The 21,514-nt window shown below is 42.0% G+C and overlaps 1 protein-coding gene across 1 annotated transcript in view; it reads right to left on the bottom strand.

Annotated features, from left to right (window-relative positions):
* The window catches only part of LOC139561906 (profilin-2-like), a 25,213-nt gene extending 5,137 nt beyond the window's left edge, over nucleotides 1–20,076 (bottom strand). Inside the window, exons 1-2 of the mRNA XM_071379326.1 lie at nucleotides 19,692–20,076; nucleotides 19,316–19,481 (exon numbers count right to left, since the gene is read on the bottom strand). Coding sequence (XP_071235427.1) covers nucleotides 19,316–19,453 — 138 coding nt within the window. The 5' untranslated portion in view covers nucleotides 19,454–19,481; nucleotides 19,692–20,076. The remainder of the gene's footprint in view (nucleotides 1–19,315; nucleotides 19,482–19,691) is intronic.
* Between the last annotated feature and the right edge of the window lie 1,438 nt (nucleotides 20,077–21,514).

The raw sequence follows: 21,514 nt of genomic DNA, 5'->3' as shown, positions 1-21,514 counted from the left end.
ATATTATATAATGGAACACAGTCAACTGGTTATATTATATAATGGAACACAGTCAACTGGTTATATTATATAATGGAACACAGTCAACTGGTTATATTATATAATGGAACACAGTCAACTGGTTATATTATATAATGGAACACAGTCAACTGGTTATATTATATAATGGAACACAGTCTAATATCAACTGGTTATATTATATAATGGAACACAGTCAACTGGTTATATTATATAATGGAACACAGTCAACTGGTTATATTATATAATGGAACACAGTCAACTGGTTCTATTATATAATGGAACACAGTCAACTGGTTATATTATATACTGGAACACAGTCTAATATCAACTGGTTATATTATATACTGGAACACAGTCAACTGGTTATATTATATAATGGAACACAGTCAACTGGTTATATTATATAATGGAACACAGTCAACTGGTTATATTATATAATGGAACACAGTCTAATATCAACTGGTTATATTATATACTGGAACACAGTCTAATATCAACTGGTTATATTATATACTGGAACACAGTCTAATATCAACTGGTTATATTATATACTGGAACACAGTCAACTGGTTATATTATATAATGGAACACAGTCAACTGGTTATATTATATAATGGAACACAGTCTAATATCAACTGGTTATATTATATACTGGAACACAGTCAACTGGTTATATTATATAATGGAACACAGTCAACTGGTTATATTATATACTGGAACACAGTCAACTGGTTATATTATATAATGGAACACAGTCTAATATCAACTGGTTATATTATATACTGGAACACAGTCAACTGGTTATATTATATACTGGAACACAGTCTAATATCAACTGGTTATATTATATACTGGAACACAGTCAACTGGTTATATTATATAATGGAACACAGTCAACTGGTTATATTATATAATGGAACACAGTCTAATATCAACTGGTTATATTATATACTGGAACACAGTCAACTGGTTATATTATATACTGGAACACAGTCAACTGGTTATATTTTATACTGGAACACAGTCTAATATCAACTGGTTATATTATATACTGGAACACAGTCAACTGGTTATATTATATAATGGAACACAGTCAACTGGTTATATTATATAATGGAACACAGTCAACTGGTTATATTATATAATGGAACAAAGTCAACTGGTTATATTATATACTGGAACACAGTCTAATATCAACTGGTTATATTATATACTGGAACACAGTCAACTGGTTATATTATATACTGGAACACAGTCTAATATCAACTGGTTATATTATATACTGGAACACAGTCAACTGGTTATATTATATACTGGAACACAGTCAACTGGTTATATTATATAATGGAACACAGTCTAATATCAACTGGTTATATTATATACTGGAACACAGTCTAATATCAACTGGTTATATTATATAATGGAACACAGTCAACTGGTTATATTATATACTGGAACACAGTCTAATATCAACTGGTTATATTATATACTGGAACACAGTCTAATATCAACTGGTTATATTATATACTGGAACACAGTCTAATATCAACTGGTTATATTATATAATGGAACACAGTCAACTGGTTATATTATATAATGGAACACAGTCTAATATCAACTGGTTATATTATATACTGGAACACAGTCTAATATCAACTGGTTATAGTATATAATGGAACACAGTCAACTGGTTATATTATATACTGGAACACAGTCTAATATCAACTGGTTATATTATATACTGGAACACAGTCTAATATCAACTGGTTATATTATATACTGGAACACAGTCTAATATCAACTGGTTATATTATATACTGGAACACAGTCAACTGGTTATATTATATAATGGAACACAGTCTAATATCAACTGGTTATATTATATACTGGAACACAGTCTAATATCAACTGGTTATATTATATAATGGAACACAGTCAACTGGTTATATTATATACTGGAACACAGTCTAATATCAACTGGTTATATTATATACTGGAACACAGTCTAATATCAACTGGTTATATTATATAATGGAACACAGTCAACTGGTTATATTATATACTGGAACACAGTCTAATATCAACTGGTTATATTATATACTGGAACACAGTCTAATATCAACTGGTTATATTATATACTGGAACACAGTCTAATATCAACTGGTTATATTATATACTGGAACACAGTCAACTGGTTATATTATATACTGGAACACAGTCTAATATCAACTGGTTATATTATATACTGGAACACAGTCTAATATCAACTGGTTATATTATATAATGGAACACAGTCAACTGGTTATATTATATACTGGAACACAGTCTAATATCAACTGGTTATATTATATACTGGAACACAGTCAACTGGTTATATTATATAATGGAACACAGTCTAATATCAACTGGTTATATTATATACTGGAACACAGTCAACTGGTTATATTATATACTGGAACACAGTCAACTGGTTATATTATATACTGGAACACAGTCTAATATCAACTGGTTATATTATATAATGGAACACAGTCAACTGGTTATATTATATACTGGAACACAGTCTAATATCAACTGGTTATATTATATACTGGAACACAGTCAACTGGTTATATTATATACTGGAACACAGTCTAATATCAACTGGTTATATTATATACTGGAACACAGTCTAATATCAACTGGTTATATTATATACTGGAACACAGTCTAATATCAACTGGTTATATTATATAATGGAACACAGTCAACTGGTTATATTATATACTGGAACACAGTCTAATATCAACTGGTTATATTATATAATGGAACACAGCCTAATATCAACTGGTTATATTATATAATGGAACACAGTCAACTGGTTATATTATATACTGGAACACAGTCTAATATCAACTGGTTATATTATATACTGGAACACAGTCAACTGGTTATATTATATACTGGAACACAGTCTAATATCAACTGGTTATATTATATAATGGAACACAGTCTAATATCAACTGGTTATATTATATACTGGAACACAGTCAACTGGTTATATTATATACTGGAACACAGTCAACTGGTTATATTATATACTGGAACACAGTCAACTGGTTATATTATATACTGGAACACAGTCAACTGGTTATATTATATACTGGAACACAGTCAACTGGTTATATTATATAATGGAACACAGTCTAATATCAACTGGTTATATTATATACTGGAACACAGTCTAATATCAACTGGTTATATTATATAATGGAACACAGTCTAATATCAACTGGTTATATTATATACTGGAACACAGTCAACTGGTTATATTATATACTGGAACACAGTCAACTGGTTATATTATATACTGGAACACAGTCTAATATCAACTGGTTATATTATATACTGGAACACAGTCTAATATCAACTGGTTATATTATATACTGGAACACAGTCTAATATCAACTGGTTATATTATATAATGGAACACAGTCAACTGGTTATATTATATACTGGAACACAGTCTAATATCAACTGGTTATATTATATAATGGAACACAGTCTAATATCAACTGGTTATATTATATAATGGAACACAGTCAACTGGTTATATTATATACTGGAACACAGTCTAATATCAACTGGTTATATTATATACTGGAACACAGTCAACTGGTTATATTATATACTGGAACACAGTCTAATATCAACTGGTTATATTATATAATGGAACACAGTCTAATATCAACTGGTTATATTATATACTGGAACACAGTCAACTGGTTATATTATATACTGGAACACAGTCAACTGGTTATATGATATACTGGAACACAGTCAACTGGTTATATTATATACTGGAACACAGTCAACTGGTTATATTATATAATGGAACACAGTCTAATATCAACTGGTTATATTATATACTGGAACACAGTCTAATATCAACTGGTTATATTATATAATGGAACACAGTCTAATATCAACTGGTTATATTATATACTGGAACACAGTCAACTGGTTATATTATATACTGGAACACAGTCAACTGGTTATATTATATACTGGAACACAGTCAACTGGTTATATTATATACTGGAACACAGTCAACTGGTTATATTATATAATGGAACACAGTCTAATATCAACTGGTTATATTATATACTGGAACACAGTCTAATATCAACTGGTTATATTATATAATGGAACACAGTCTAATATCAACTGGTTATATTATATACTGGAACACAGTCAACTGGTTATATTATATACTGGAACACAGTCAACTGGTTATATTATATAATGGAACACAGTCAACTGGTTATATTATATAATGGAACACAGTCTAATATCAACTGGTTATATTATATACTGGAACACAGTCAACTGGTTATATTATATACTGGAACACAGTCAACTGGTTATATTATATACTGGAACACAGTCTAATATCAACTGGTTATATTATATACTGGAACACAGTCTAATATCAACTGGTTATATTATATACTGGAACACAGTCTAATATCAACTGGTTATATTATATAATGGAACACAGTCAACTGGTTATATTATATACTGGAACACAGTCTAATATCAACTGGTTATATTATATAATGGAACACAGTCTAATATCAACTGGTTATATTATATAATGGAACACAGTCAACTGGTTATATTATATACTGGAACACAGTCTAATATCAACTGGTTATATTATATACTGGAACACAGTCAACTGGTTATATTATATACTGGAACACAGTCTAATATCAACTGGTTATATTATATAATGGAACACAGTCTAATATCAACTGGTTATATTATATACTGGAACACAGTCAACTGGTTATATTATATACTGGAACACAGTCTAATATCAACTGGTTATATTATATACTGGAACACAGTCAACTGGTTATATGATATACTGGAACACAGTCAACTGGTTATATTATATAATGGAACACAGTCAACTGGTTATATTATATAATGGAACAGCCTCCAGGAAGGTGGTGACCTCAGAAGTGGCTCTAACCCTGCGGCTGTAATTTAACAGACCAAACACTTACTTCCTGAGCCCGTATCACCTTTTTTTATAGAACAAACATGTAATATAGTGGAACAGAATAGTGATGCACATCTGAAATGGTTGTTCTCGGAGTGTGATCATTTGAAACAGGGCTTAATGTAGAGAGAGTTGAAAGACATTTCAGGCGAATATATTGATAAAGGTCACCTCGTCCTAGAGAACAAGGAGTTAGACAAGTCCTCTCTCCCTCTGGGGCAGTCTGCATGTCTAGTCCTCAGTCCTTCATGTGCACCACCCTCTCTCCCTCTGGGGCAGTCTGCATGCCTAGTGTAGTGCTCAGTCCTTCATGTGCACCACCCTCTCTCCCTCTGGGGCAGTCTGCATGTCTAGTCCTCAGTCCTTCATGTGCCCCACCCTCTCTCCCTCTGGGGCAGTCTGCATGTCTAGTCCTCAGTCCTTCATGTGCCCCACCCTCTCTCCCTCTGGGGCAGTCTGCATGTCTAGTGCTCAGTCCTTCATGTGCACCACCCTCTCTCCCTCTGGGGCAGTCTGCATGTCTAGTCCTCAGTCCTTCATGTGCACCACCCTCTCTCCCTCTGGGGCAGTCTGCATGTCTAGTGCTCAGACCTTCATGTGCCCCACCCTCTCTCCCTCTGGGGCAGTCTGCATGTCTAGTCCTCAGTCCTTCATGTGCCCCACCCTCTCTCCCTCTGGGGCAGTCTGCATGTCTAGTCCTCAGTCCTTCATGTGCACCACCCTCTCTCCCTCTGGGGCAGTCTGCATGTCTAGTGCTCAGTCCTTCATGTGCACCACCCTCTCTCCCTCTGGGGCAGTCTGCATGCCTAGTGTAGTGCTCAGTCCTCTCTCCCTCTGGGGCAGTCTGCATGCCTAGTGTAGTGCTCAGTCCTCTCTCCCTCTGGGGCAGTCTGCATGCCTAGTGTAGTGCTCAGTCCTCTCTCCCTCTGGGGCAGTCTGCATGTCTAGTGTAGTGCTCAGTCCTTCATGTGCACCACCCTCTCTCCCTCTGGGGCAGTCTGCATGCCTAGTGTAGTGCTCAGTCCTCTCTCCCTCTGGGGCAGTCTGCATGTCTAGTGTAGTGCTCAGTCCTTCATGTGCCCCACCCTCTCTCCCTCTGGGGCAATCTGCATGCCTAGTGTAGTGCTCAGTCCTTCATGTGCACCACCCTCTCTCCCTCTGGGGCAGTCTGCATGCCTAGTGTAGTGCTCAGTCCTCTCTCCCTCTGGGGCAGTCTGCATGCCTAGTGTAGTGCTCAGTCCTTCATGTGCACCACCCTCTCTCCCTCTGGGGCAGCACCACCCTCTCTCCCTCTGGGGCAGTCTGCATGCCTAGTGCTCAGTCCTTCATGTGCACCACCCTCTTGCAGAGAAATAGGTTTGGAAACACCACATCAACCGGAGCCTAACCATGTCCTAACATCCTAACCCCATGTCCTAACATCCTAACCATGTCCTAACATCCTAACCCCATGTCCTAACATCCTAACCATGTCCTAACATCCTAACCATGTCCTAACATCCTAACCATGTCCTAACATCCTAACCATGTCCTAACATCCTAACCCCATGTCCTAACATCCTAACCATGTCCTAACATCCTAACCATGTCCTAACATCCTAACCATGTCCTAACATCCTAACCCCATGTCCTAACATCCTAACCATGTCCTAACATCCTAACCATGTCCTAACATCCTAACCCCATGTCCTAACATCCTAACCCCATGTCCTAACATCCTAACCATGTCCTAACATCCTAACCATGTCCTAACAGCCTAACCATGTCCTAACAGCCTAACCATGTCCTAACATCCTAACCATGTCCTAACATCCTAACCCCATGTCCTAACATCCTAACCCCATGTCCTAACATCCTAACCATGTCCTAACATCCTAACCATGTCCTAACATCCTAACCCCATGTCCTAACATCCTAACCATGTCCTAACATCCTAACCCCATGTCCTAACAGCCTAACCATGTCCTAACATCCTAACCCCATGTCCTAACATCCTAACCATGTCCTAACATCCTAACCATGTCCTAACATCCTAACCATGTCCTAACATCCTAACCCCATGTCCTAACATCCTAACCATGTCCTAACATCCTAACCATGTCCTAACATCCTAACCATGTCCTAACATCCTAACCATGTCCTAACATCCTAACCCCATGTTCTAACATCCTAACCCCATGTCCTAACATCCTAACCATGTCCTAACATCCTAACCATGTCCTAACATCCTAACCATGTCCTAACATCCTAACCCCATGTCCTAACATCCTAACCATGTCCTAACATCCTAACCCCATGTCCTAACATCCTAACCCCATGTCCTAACATCCTAACCCCATGTCCTAACATCCTAACCCCATGTCCTAACATCCTAACCCCATGTCCTAACATCCTAACCCCATGTCCTAACATCCTAACCATGTCCTAACATCCTAACCCCATGTCCTAACATCCTAACCCCATGTCCTAACATCCTAACCCCATGTCCTAACATCCTAACCCCATGTCCTAACATCCTAACCCCATGTCCTAACATCCTAACCCCATGTCCTAACATCCTAACCCCATGTCCTAACATCCTAACCATGTCCTAACATCCTAACCATGTCCTAACATCCTAACCCCATGTCCTAACATCCTAACCCCATGTCCTAACATCCTAACCATGTCCTAACATCCTAACCCCATGTCCTAACATCCTAACCCCATGTCCTAACATCCTAACCCCACGTCCTAACATCCTAACCCCATGTCCTAACATCCTAACCATGTCCTAACATCCTAACCATGTCCTAACATCCTAACCATGTCCTAACATCCTAACCATGTCCTAACATCCTAACCCCATGTCCTAACATCCTAACCATGTCCTAACATCCTAACCCCATGTCCTAACATCCTAACCATGTCCTAACATCCTAACCATGTCCTAACATCCTAACCATGTCCTAACATCCTAACCATGTCCTAACATCCTAACCCCATGTCCTAACATCCTAACCATGTCCTAACATCCTAACCCCATGTCCTAACATCCTAACCCCATGTCCTAACATCCTAACCCCATGTCCTAACATCCTAACCATGTCCTAACATCCTAACCCCATGTCCTAACATCCTAACCCCATGTCCTAACATCCTAACCATGTCCTAACATCCTAACCATGTCCTAACATCCTAACCATGTCCTAACATCCTAACCCCATGTCCTAACATCCTAACCCCATGTCCTAACATCCTAACCCCATGTCCTAACATCCTAACCCCATGTCCTAACATCCTAACCATGTCCTAACATCCTAACCCCATGTCCTAACATCCTAACCATGTCCTAACATCCTAACCATGTCCTAACATCCTAACCATGTCCTAACATCCTAACCCCATGTCCTAACATCCTAACCCCATGTCCTAACATCCTAACCCCATGTCCTAACATCCTAACCCCATGTCCTAACATCCTAACCATGTCCTAACATCCTAACCATGTCCTAACATCCTAACCCCATGTCCTAACATCCTAACCCCATGTCCTAACATCCTAACCCCATGTCCTAACATCCTAACCCCATGTCCTAACATCCTAACCCCATGTCCTAACATCCTAACCCCATGTCCTAACATCCTAACCATGTCCTAACATCCTAACCCCATGTCCTAACATCCTAACCCCATGTCCTAACATCCTAACCCCATGTCCTAACATCCTAACCATGTCCTAACATCCTAACCATGTCCTAACATCCTAACCCCATGTCCTAACATCCTAACCATGTCCTAACATCCTAACCATGTCCTAACATCCTAACCATGTCCTAACATCCTAACCCCATGTCCTAACATCCTAACCCCATGTCCTAACATCCTAACCCCATGTCCTAACATCCTAACCCCATGTCCTAACATCCTAACCCCATGTCCTAACATCCTAACCCCATGTCCTAACATCCTAACCATGTCCTAACATCCTAACCCCATGTCCTAACATCCTAACCCCATGTCCTAACATCCTAACCCCATGTCCTAACATCCTAACCATGTCCTAACATCCTAACCATGTCCTAACATCCTAACCATGTCCTAACATCCTAACCCCATGTCCTAACATCCTAACCATGTCCTAACATCCTAACCATGTCCTAACATCCTAACCATGTCCTAACATCCTAACCCCATGTCCTAACATCCTAACCATGTCCTAACATCCTAACCATGCCCTAACATCCTAACCATGTCCTAACATCCTAACCCCATGTCCTAACATCCTAACCATGTCCTAACATCCTAACCCCATGTCCTAACATCCTAACCATGTCCTAACATCCTAACCCCATGTCCTAACATCCTAACCATGTCCTAACATCCTAACCCCATGTCCTAACATCCTAACCATGTCCTAACATCCTAACCCCATGTCCTAACATCCTAACCATGTCCTAACATCCTAACCCCATGTCCTAACATCCTAACCATGTCCTAACATCCTAACCATGTCCTAACATCCTAACCATGTCCTAACATCCTAACCATGTCCTAACATCCTAACCATGTCCTAACATCCTAACCCCATGTCCTAACATCCTAACCCCATGTCCTAACATCCTAACCCCATGTCCTAACATCCTAACCATGTCCTAACATCCTAACCATGTCCTAACATCCTAACCCCATGTCCTAACATCCTAACCCCATGTCCTAACATCCTAACCATGTCCTAACATCCTAACCATGTCCTAACATCCTAACCCCATGAACTAACATCCTAACCATGTCCTAACATCCTAACCATGTCCTAACATCCTAACCATGTCCTAACATCCTAACCATGTCCTAACATCCTAACCATGTCCTAACATCCTAACCCCATGTCCTAACATCCTAACCCCATGTCCTAACATCCTAACCCCATGTCCTAACATCCTAACCATGTCCTAACATCCTAACCATGTCCTAACATCCTAACCATGTCCTAACATCCTAACCCCATGTCCTAACATCCTAACCCCATGTCCTAACATCCTAACCCCATGTCCTAACATCCTAACCCCATGTCCTAACATCCTAACCCCATGTCCTAACATCCTAACCCCATGTCCTAACATCCTAACCCCATGTCCTAACATCCTAACCATGTCCTAACATCCTAACCATGTCCTAACATCCTAACCCCATGTCCTAACATCCTAACCCCATGTCCTAACATCCTAACCATGTCCTAACATCCTAACCCCATGTCCTAACATCCTAACCCCATGTCCTAACATCCTAACCCCATGTCCTAACATCCTAACCCCATGTCCTAACATCCTAACCCCATGTCCTAACATCCTAACCCCATGTCCTAACATCCTAACCCCATGTCCTAACATCCTAACCGAATGTCCTAACATCCTAACCCCATGTCCTAACATCCTAACCCCATGTCCTAACATCCTAACCCCATGTCCTAACATCCTAACCCCATGTCCTAACATCCTAACCCCATGTCCTAACATCCTAACCCCATGTCCTAACATCCTAACCCCATGTCCTAACATCCTAACCCCATGTCCTAACATCCTAACCATGTCCTAACATCCTAACCCCATGTCCTAACATCCTAACCCCATGTCCTAACATCCTAACCCCATGTCCTAACATCCTAACCCCATGTCCTAACATCCTAACCCCATGTCCTAACATCCTAACCCCATGTCCTAACATCCTAACCCCATGTCCTAACATCCTAACCATGTCCTAACATCCTAACCGAATGTCCTAACATCCTAACCCCATGTCCTAACATCCTAACCCCATGTCCTAACATCCTAACCCCATGTCCTAACATCCTAACCCCATGTCCTAACATCCTAACCCCATGTCCTAACATCCTAACCCCATGTCCTAACATCCTAACCCCATGTCCTAACATCCTAACCATGTCCTAACATCCTAACCCCATGTCCTAACATCCTAACCCCATGTCCTAACATCCTAACCCCATGTCCTAACATCCTAACCCCATGTCCTAACATCCTAACCCCATGTCCTAACATCCTAACCCCATGTCCTAACATCCTAACCCCATGTCCTAACATCCTAACCCCATGTCCTATCATCCTAACCCCATGTCCTAACATCCTAACCCCATGTCCTAACATCCTAACCCCATGTCCTAACATCCTAACCATGTCCTAACATCCTAACCATGTCCTAACATCCTAACCATGTCCTAACATCCTAACCATGTCCTAACATCCTAACCATGTCCTAACATCCTAACCATGTCCTAACATCCTAACCATGTCCTAACATCCTAACCATGTCCTAACATCCTAACCCCATGTCCTAACATCCTAACCCCATGTCCTAACATCCTAACCCCATGTCCTAACATCCTAACCCCATGTCCTAACATCCTAACCCCATGTCCTAACATCCTAACCCCATGTCCTAACATCCTAACCCCATGTCCTAACATCCTAACCCCATGTCCTAACATCCTAACCATGTCCTAACATCCTAACCCCATGTCCTAACATCCTAACCCCATGTCCTAACATCCTAACCCCATGTCCTAACATCCTAACCCCATGTCCTAACATCCTAACCCCATGTCCTAACATCCTAACCCCATGTCCTAACATCCTAACCATGTCCTAACATCCTAACCATGTCCTAACATCCTAACCCCATGTCCTAACATCCTAACCCCATGTCCTAACATCCTAACCCCATGTCCTAACATCCTAACCCCATGTCCTAACATCCTAACCCCATGTCCTAACATCCTAACCCCATGTCCTAACATCCTAACCCCATGTCCTAACATCCTAACCCCATGTCCTAACATCCTAACCCCATGTCCTAACATCCTAACCATGTCCTAACATCCTAACCATGTCCTAACATCCTAACCATGTCCTAACATCCTAACCCCATGTCCTAACATCCTAACCCCATGTCCTAACATCCTAACCCCATGTCCTAACATCCTAACCCCATGTCCTAACATCCTAACCCCATGTCCTAACATCCTAACCCCATGTCCTAACATCCTAACCCCATGTCCTAACATCCTAACCCCATGTCCTAACATCCTAACCCCATGTCCTAACATCCTAACCCCATGTCCTAACATCCTAACCCCATGTCCTAACATCCTAACCCCATGTCCTAACATCCTAACCATGTCCTAACATCCTAACCATGTCCTAACATCCTAACCCCATGTCCTAACATCCTAACCCCATGTCCTAACATCCTAACCCCATGTCCTAACATCCTAACCCCATGTCCTAACATCCTAACCCCATGTCCTAACATCCTAACCCCATGTCCTAACATCCTAACCCCATGTCCTAACATCCTAACCCCATGTCCTAACATCCTAACCATGTCCTAACATCCTAACCATGTCCTAACATCCTAACCATGTCCTAACATCCTAACCATGTCCTAACATCCTAACCCCATGTCCTAACATCCTAACCCCATGTCCTAACATCCTAACCCCATGTCCTAACATCCTAACCCCATGTCCTAACATCCTAACCATGTCCTAACATCCTAACCCCATGTCCTAACATCCTAACCATGTCCTAACATCCTAACCCCATGTCCTAACATCCTAACCCCATGTCCTAACATCCTAACCCCATGTCCTAACATCCTAACCCCATGTCCTAACATCCTAACCCCATGTCCTAACATCCTAACCCCATGTCCTAACATCCTAACCCCATGTCCTAACATCCTAACCCCATGTCCTAACATCCTAACCCCATGTCCTAACATCCTAACCCCATGTCCTAACATCCTAACCCCATGTCCTAACATCCTAACCCCATGTCCTAACATCCTAACCCCATGTCCTAACATCCTAACCCCATGTCCTAACATCCTAACCCCATGTCCTAACATCCTAACCCCATGTCCTAACATCCTAACCCCATGTCCTAACATCCTAACCCCATGTCCTAACATCCTAACCCCATGTCCTAACATCCTAACCCCATGTCCTAACATCCTAACCCCATGTCCTAACATCCTAACCCCATGTCCTAACATCCTAACCCCGTGTCCTAACATCCTAACCCCGTGTCCTAACATCCTAACCCCGTGTCCTAACATCCTAACCCCGTGTCCTAACATCCTAACCCCGTGTCCTAACATCCTAACCCCATGTCCTAACATCCTAACCCCATGTCCTAACATCCTAACCCCATGTCCTAACATCCTAACCCCATGTCCTAACATCCTAACCCCATGTCCTAACATCCTAACCATGTCCTAACATCCTAACCATGTCCTAACATCCTAACCATGTCCTAACATCCTAACCATGTCCTAACATCCTAACCCCATGTCCTAACATCCTAACCCCATGTCCTAACATCCTAACCCCATGTCCTAACATCCTAACCCCATGTCCTAACATCCTAACCCCATGTCCTAACATCCTAACCCCATGTCCTAACATCCTAACCCCATGTCCTAACATCCTAACCCCGTCCTAACATCCTAACCCCATGTCCTAACATCCTAACCCCATGTCCTAACATCCTAACCCCATGTCCTAACATCCTAACCCCATGTCCTAACATCCTAACCCCATGTCCTAACATCCTAACCCCATGTCCTAACATCCTAACCCCATGTCCTAACATCCTAACCCCATGTCCTAACATCCTAACCCCATGTCCTAACATCCTAACCATGTCCTAACATCCTAACCCCATGTCCTAACATCCTAACCCCATGTCCTAACATCCTAACCCCATGTCCTAACATCCTAACCCCATGTCCTAACATCCTAACCCCATGTCCTAACATCCTAACCCCATGTCCTAACATCCTAACCCCATGTCCTAACATCCTAACCATGTCCTAACATCCTAACCATGTCCTAACATCCTAACCCCATGTCCTAACATCCTAACCCCATGTCCTAACATCCTAACCCCATGTCCTAACATCCTAACCCCATGTCCTAACATCCTAACCATGTCCTAACATCCTAACCCCATGTCCTAACATCCTAACCCCATGTCCTAACATCCTAACCCCATGTCCTAACATCCTAACCCCATGTCCTAACATCCTAACCCCATGTCCTAACATCCTAACCCCATGTCCTAACATCCTAACCATGTCCTAACATCCTAACCATGTCCTAACATCCTAACCATGTCCTAACATCCTAACCCCATGTCCTAACATCCTAACCCCATGTCCTAACATCCTAACCCCATGTCCTAACATCCTAACCCCATGTCCTAACATCCTAACCCCATGTCCTAACATCCTAACCCCATGTCCTAACATCCTAACCCCATGTCCTAACATCCTAACCATGTCCTAACATCCTAACCATGTCCTAACATCCTAACCCCATGTCCTAACATCCTAACCCCATGTCCTAACATCCTAACCCCATGTCCTAACATCCTAACCCCATGTCCTAACATCCTAACCATGTCCTAACATCCTAACCATGTCCTAACATCCTAACCCCATGTCCTAACATCCTAACCCCATGTCCTAACATCCTAACCCCATGTCCTAACATCCTAACCCCATGTCCTAACATCCTAACCATGTCCTAACATCCTAACCATGTCCTAACATCCTAACCATGTCCTAACATCCTAACCCCATGTCCTAACATCCTAACCCCATGTCCTAACATCCTAACCCCATGTCCTAACATCCTAACCCCATGTCCTAACATCCTAACCCCATGTCCTAACATCCTAACCATGTCCTAACATCCTAACCCCATGTCCTAACATCCTAACCCCATGTCCTAACATCCTAACCCCATGTCCTAACATCCTAACCCCATGTCTGACACACAGTCATTCCAAGAGCAACAACAATCTGCATGCTCCTCATGTGACTGGCTGTAGGGGTGGTGTGTGTGTGTGTGTGTGTGTGTGTGTGTGTGTGTGTGTGTGTGTGTGTGTGTGTGTGTGTGTGTGTGTGTGTGTGTGTGTGTGTGGCAGAAGTTGGATGGGGAAGTGACTCAGAGAAGGTGCACCTCTACTTACTTCCTATATGTCGAGCTGTGGTGTGTGTGTGTGTGTGTGTGTGTGTGTGTGTGTGTGTGTGTGTGTGTGTGTGTGTGTGTGTGTGTGTGTGTGTGTGTGTGTGTGTGTGTGTGTGTCTATCTGGAGTTGCAGTTTGCAACATGACCAAATAAGGACCTCAAAATCGAACTCAAAAACACGGAACTACCCCGGACACACACACACACACACACACACACACACACACACACACACACACACACACACACACACACACACACACACACACACACACACACACACACACACACACACACACACACACACACACACACACACACACACACACACACACACACACACACACGAATAATTAAATAATGCAGCGTTCACATTTGAACATTTTACCAGAAGTCAGGAGAGTCTGACTGAGTTTTCTCTAACAGCTACTAGTTAACTACTAGTGTACTATCCAAACTATCCAATCTAACCCAGCCTCAGCCCATACTTGCATCCTAAATAGAATTTGAGTGAAAAAATATAGTTTAATAGTATGTGACATTTTGAAAGGCTAGTTTAAAATGCCTGATGTCATACTGACAACATCAGTTAGATATGAGGATGCAAATCAACGAATAGTAAACAACAACACAACAACAACATGAGAGTCTCTGTATGCAAGAATATAATGTTAGTATGTGCAGAAAATATAGTTTAAATGCCAGGATGTTCTACTCATTTCGGCTCTTCATCAGTAGAAGTCGATGCACACTTGATGTGCAGATGGGCTGGGAGGACATAGTTCTCTTCAACTAGCCAAACAACAAAACAAACAACACAACAACAAAACAAACAAGACAACAACAAAACAAACAACACAACAACAAAACAAGGCTAGTTTCTGTGTTGGTCAAAATGTAGGCTAAGTAGTTTTTGTTCTCCTTATTAAAATGATAACGAGAATTGCTTCGTATGCTACATCTTTAAAAACAAACTGGATTTCTGTTTCCTCATTGAAAAGTGCTTCTTGTTTTCTTGGCCTCCGTCAGAGCTTCTAAACTAAATCATCTTTTGATTTGTGAGTGTGTCTGGGCACCGGGGACGTGGCTGCGTTATTGACGTCATGTAATCAGGCCTTTTGATTTCAACAAATGGATTGATTTTGAGTTTATTTTATTTTTACAGGGACAGTTGCACATTAATCACCGTTTCAGTAAAAGTGCCGGTTTTAGCCAGCCGGCTAATTTTCAACCGCAGCCCCTGGGCAGGTTATTAAAGTTTATTGATTTTAGTTTAGTAGGCTGTTTCATTACTTCCTTCATGGATCAAGCCTTAACAGTCACTCTGATCTCCCAATGATCAGGGCTTTAGTTTAACTATGTTGCTGTCCAGCGGTTCTGACTTTGCACCCGACTGTTTCCCTGTGCAAAAGCCTTTAGATTTGAACACATGAAAAGTTTCAGTGTTTTCAGGTTATTTGATTTAATATACGTTACGTCCCTTTGGTTATATATATATATATTAACCGTATATATATTATATTATATATTATATTATTATATTATATATATATACTAATAAAACTGTTGAAATGGAAACAGATCATCTGTTGATGATGAGCTCATCTATATAACATTTAAAAAAAGGACTGAAACAGATCATTTGTTTCCATTTCAACATATTTATGAGTGAAACCAAAATGCATATTTATTTTATGGGCTACAGCAGAGTTTCCCGAACGTGGTCCTGCCCCAACTACACAGCTGACTCAAATACTCAACGCTTGGTGAGTGGGTCATTTGATACAGCTGTGTAGTGCTAGGGGCAAAAAACACCCAGGGGGGGCCCCAGGACCGAGTTTGGGAAACCCTGGGCTACGATATAGGTTGAATGTGATAGTCTGTCTATAACCAGTCTGAGGAGGCCAATAACCAGTCTGAGGAGGTCTATAACCAGCCTGAGGAGGTCTATAACCAGCCTGAGGAGGTCTATAACCAGTCTGAGGAGGTCTATAACCAGCCTGAGGAGGTCTATAACCAGCCTGAGGAGGTCTATAACCAGTCTGAGGAGGCCTATAACCAGTCTGAGGAGGCCTATAACCAGTCTGAGGAGGTCTATAACCAGCCTGAGGAGGTCTATAACCAGCCTGAGGAGGTCTATAACCAGTCTGAGGAGGCCTATAACCAGTCTGAGGAGGCCTATAACCAGTCTGAGGAGGTCTATAACCAGCCTGAGGAGGTCTATAACCAGCCTGAGGAGGTCTATAACCAGCCTGAGGAGGTCTATAACCAGCCTGAGGAGGTCTATAACCAGCCTGAGGAGGTCTATAACCGGCCTGAGGAGGTCTATAACCAGCCTGAGGAGGTCTATAACCAGCCTGAGGAGGTCTATAACCAGCCTGAGGAGGTCTATAACTCTATTAGGTTGAATGTGATAGTCTGACTATAACCAGCCTGAGGAGGTATATAACTCCATTAGGTTGAATGTGATAGTCTGTCTATAACCAGCCTGAGGAGGTCTATAACCAGCCTGAGGAGGTCTATAACCAGCCTGAGGAGGTCTATAACTCCATTAGGTTGAATGTGATAGTCTGACTATAACCAGCCTGAGGAGGTCTATAACTCCATTAGGTTGAATGTGATAGTCTGTCTATAACCAGCCTGAGGAGGTCTATAACCAGCCTGAGGAGGTCTATAACCAGCCTGAGGAGGTCTATAACTCCATTAGGTTGAATGTGATAGTCTGACTATAACCAGCCTGAGGAGGTCTATAACCAGCCTGAGGAGGTCTATAACCAGCCTGAGGAGGTCTATAACCAGCCTGAGGAGGTCTATAACTCTATTAGGTTGAATGTGATAGTCTGCCTATAACCAGCCTGAGGAGGTATATAACTCCATTAGGTTGAATGTGATAGTCTGACTATAACCAGCCTGAGGAGGTATATAACCAGCCTGAGGAGGTCTATAACCAGCCTGAGGAGGTCTATAACCAGCCTGAGGAGGTCTATAACCAGCCTGAGGAGGTCTATAACCAGCCTGAGGAGGTCTATAACCAGTCTGAGGAGGTCTATAACCAGCCTGAGGAGGTCTATAACCAGCCTGAGGAGGTATATAACCAGCCTGAGGAGGTCTATAACCAGCCTGAGGAGGTATATAACCAGCCTGAGGAGGTCTATAACCAGCCTGAGGAGGTCTATAACCAGCCTGAGGAGGTCTATAACCAGCCTGAGGAGGTCTATAACTCCATTAGGTTGAATGTGATAGTCTGACTATAACCAGCCTGAGGAGGTCTATAACCAGCCTGAGGAATGGTTCCAGCCATGGCATACTGCATACGTTTTACTAAATAGTATGCAATGATGAGTACATAGTATGCAGTTTAAGTATGTTATTAATATGTTATTAATATGTTATTATTATTATTATTATCTGACCCTGCTTGTCATCTATGAACATTTGAACATCTTGGCCATGTTCTGTTATAATCTCCACCCGACACAGCCAGAAGAGGACTGGCCACCCCTCATAGCCTGGTTCCTCTCTAGGTTTCTTCCTAGGTTTTGGCCTTTCTAGGGAGTTTTTCCTAGCCACCGTGCTTCTACACCTGCATTGCTTGCTGTTTGGGGTTTTAGGCTGGGTTTCTGTACAGCACTTTGAGATATCAGCTGATGTATGAAGGGCTTTATAAATACATTTGATTTGATTTGATGTAAAAGGGCTTTATAAATACATTTGATTTGATTTGATGTAACAGGGCTTTATAAATACATTTGATTTGATGTAACAGGGCTATATAAATACATTTGATTTGATGTAACAGGGCTTTATAAATACATTTGAAGTATGTAGTAGGCTAGTATGAGTATCCAGACACCTCTGCTGTCTAGGGGCAAGTTCACCCCAAAACCTTCTTCCCTCTCCAGCTGAGCGTTTATTTCCACTTCCTGGTTGACAGGTCAACGTATGGACAACGCTCTCGTTATGTCAGAGCCACCCGGAAACATCCAACACCCAAGTCATTCAACCGTTAAACCAACCATTAAAACCAACCGTTAAAACCAACCATTAAAACCAACCGTTAAACCAACCATTAAAACCAACCGTTAAAACCAACCATTAAAACCAACCGGTGTCTTCGCTTCACCATCCGCCTACAGCGCCCACTGAGAGACCTAAGCCTGCACACACACACACACACACACACACACACACACACTCCCGTGTCAGCTACTCACAGACACACCAGCCAGTTGACCTCCAGGTGTTGAAGCCCAGACCGACTCCTTCCCAGCCTCAGACCCACAGATCGCTGCCTCCTGCACGAAGGGAGGTGTTCCTGCCATCAGGTTGGTTATATAGCCATCCCACGCCATGGTTCTACAGCACTGATGAATATAGACACTATAGAGACAGGGGAGGGAAAGGGGAGATGTGGAGGAGAGGGAGGGGAGAAGATAGAAGTTTTAACAAACAGGAACCAACATATTGAGCGTTCAACATTCCGAGGCCACTGCATTAAATCACGAAGCTCTGCACCAGAATGTCAAAGTAGTATGTAACGCAAGTCCTACAGTGATCCAGAATAAAGGTGTGTGTCGTGGTTAACGTTACCTGAGCGGCTCAAGACGCGGAGACCTTGGAGTGAAAACGGAGGAAGAGCAGGCGCGCGGTTATATATGCCGTGTCGCGCCCACCCCTCGGGACTTCCTTGTTCAGTAACGGAGACGTCGGGCTGCGTTCAGTTCACTCAAAGTTCCGTTCAGTAACGAAGCGTAGAATACTGATCGACACGTTTTCTCCCAAAACAGTTATCAACATTCTCATAGGTCCTTACAACAGCAACCTGTGCCCTTCAGTCCACCGTAATTAAATGTAACGATTTCAACTGGTCATTCAGGATAGCACCATTAACTTTCAATTTAAACATTAAACACCCTTTTGTCCTGAAGATGCCCAAATATCGCACGATGATTCACATAGGACGCCATAGAGCCCCACAGTGGAGGTGTCATAATACCCATAAAACCTAGCGGTCAAACAGGGAAATGGTTCCAATACTTTTTCTACCATTCATTTTTCCCCAAAGGGGATTTCAGAAACACTTCCAATAAGGACTGTGTTTGATGTCGGCTTACACTGGTGTTACGTTTTTTAAACTTTCTAAATCTCTCTCAGACAAGGTGACTTTTATCAATATATTTGTCTTTATTTACCCTCAGATTCGAAAATGCTAATTAGCATTAAAGTATCACGTAAAACTACAAATCCCTGCAAGCTCGTGCACGTCATCTCTAGCAGACACCTTTTCTAACAGGTATTGTGTCAATGTAAAACGTGCACAAGACAGGTCACAGATTTGTCAATTTAAAGAAATGTAACCAATTTATTAATGACTACATTTAGTTAACATTAGATAGTTAATCCAGAGATTTACCTTTGCCTGGATTCGGCAGTCTAGTCCAGATCATCATGGTATTTGTAGTTCTTCATGATAGCCACATTAGCAGTTAATTATCATTCAATTTTGGGGGGTAAATACAGGCAAGTCACCTTGTCCGAGAGAGATCGGTTATCAAAACATCACTCCAGGGTAAACCTACATGAAACACAGTCCTTATTATAAGTGTTTCTGAAATCCCCTTTGGGTAAAAATGAATGGTGCAAAAAGTACTGGAACCATTTCCCTGTTTGACCGCTAGTTTTTATGGGTATTATGACACCTCCATTATGACTCATACTGTGGTACTCTATAAAACCACTCCACTCCCGGTTCAAAGGAGAGGGACACGATAAAGACAAGAGAGAAAGAAGATCCCTGCCATTCTCTGGAGGAAGTCTCTTATCCCTGCCATTCTCTGGAGGAAGTCTCTTATCCCTGCCATTCTCTGGAGGAAGTCTCTTATCCCTGCCATTCTCTGGAGGAAGTCTCTTATCCCTGCCATTCTCTGGAGGAAGTCTCTTATCCCTGCCATTCTCTGGAGGAAGTCTCTTATCCCTGCCATTCTCTGGAGGAAGTCTCTTATCCCTGCCATTCTCTGGAGGAAGTCTCTTATCCCTGCCATTCTCTGGAGGAAGTCTCTTAACTTAGAATATGTGGACAACTACAAATACCTCGGTGTCTGGTTAGACTGTAAACTCTCCTTCCAGACTCACATTAAGCATCTCCAATCCAAAATTAAATCTAGAATCGGCTTCCTATTTCGCAACAAAGCCTTCTTCACTCACGCTGCCAAACATACCCTCGTAAAACTGACCATCCTACCGATCCTTGACTTCGGCGATGTCATTTACAAAATAGCCTCCAACACCCTACTCAATAAATTGGATGCAGTCTATCACAGTGCCATCCGTTTTGTCACCAAAGCCCCATATACTACCCACCACTGCGACCTGTACGCTCTCGTTGGCTGGCCCTCGCTACATATTCGTCGCCA

Source organism: Salvelinus alpinus, chromosome 31 (assembly GCF_045679555.1).
Source record: "Salvelinus alpinus chromosome 31, SLU_Salpinus.1, whole genome shotgun sequence".
NCBI classification, from domain to species: domain Eukaryota; kingdom Metazoa; phylum Chordata; class Actinopteri; order Salmoniformes; family Salmonidae; genus Salvelinus; species Salvelinus alpinus.
This window is presented reverse-complemented; position numbering and strand designations above follow the sequence as displayed.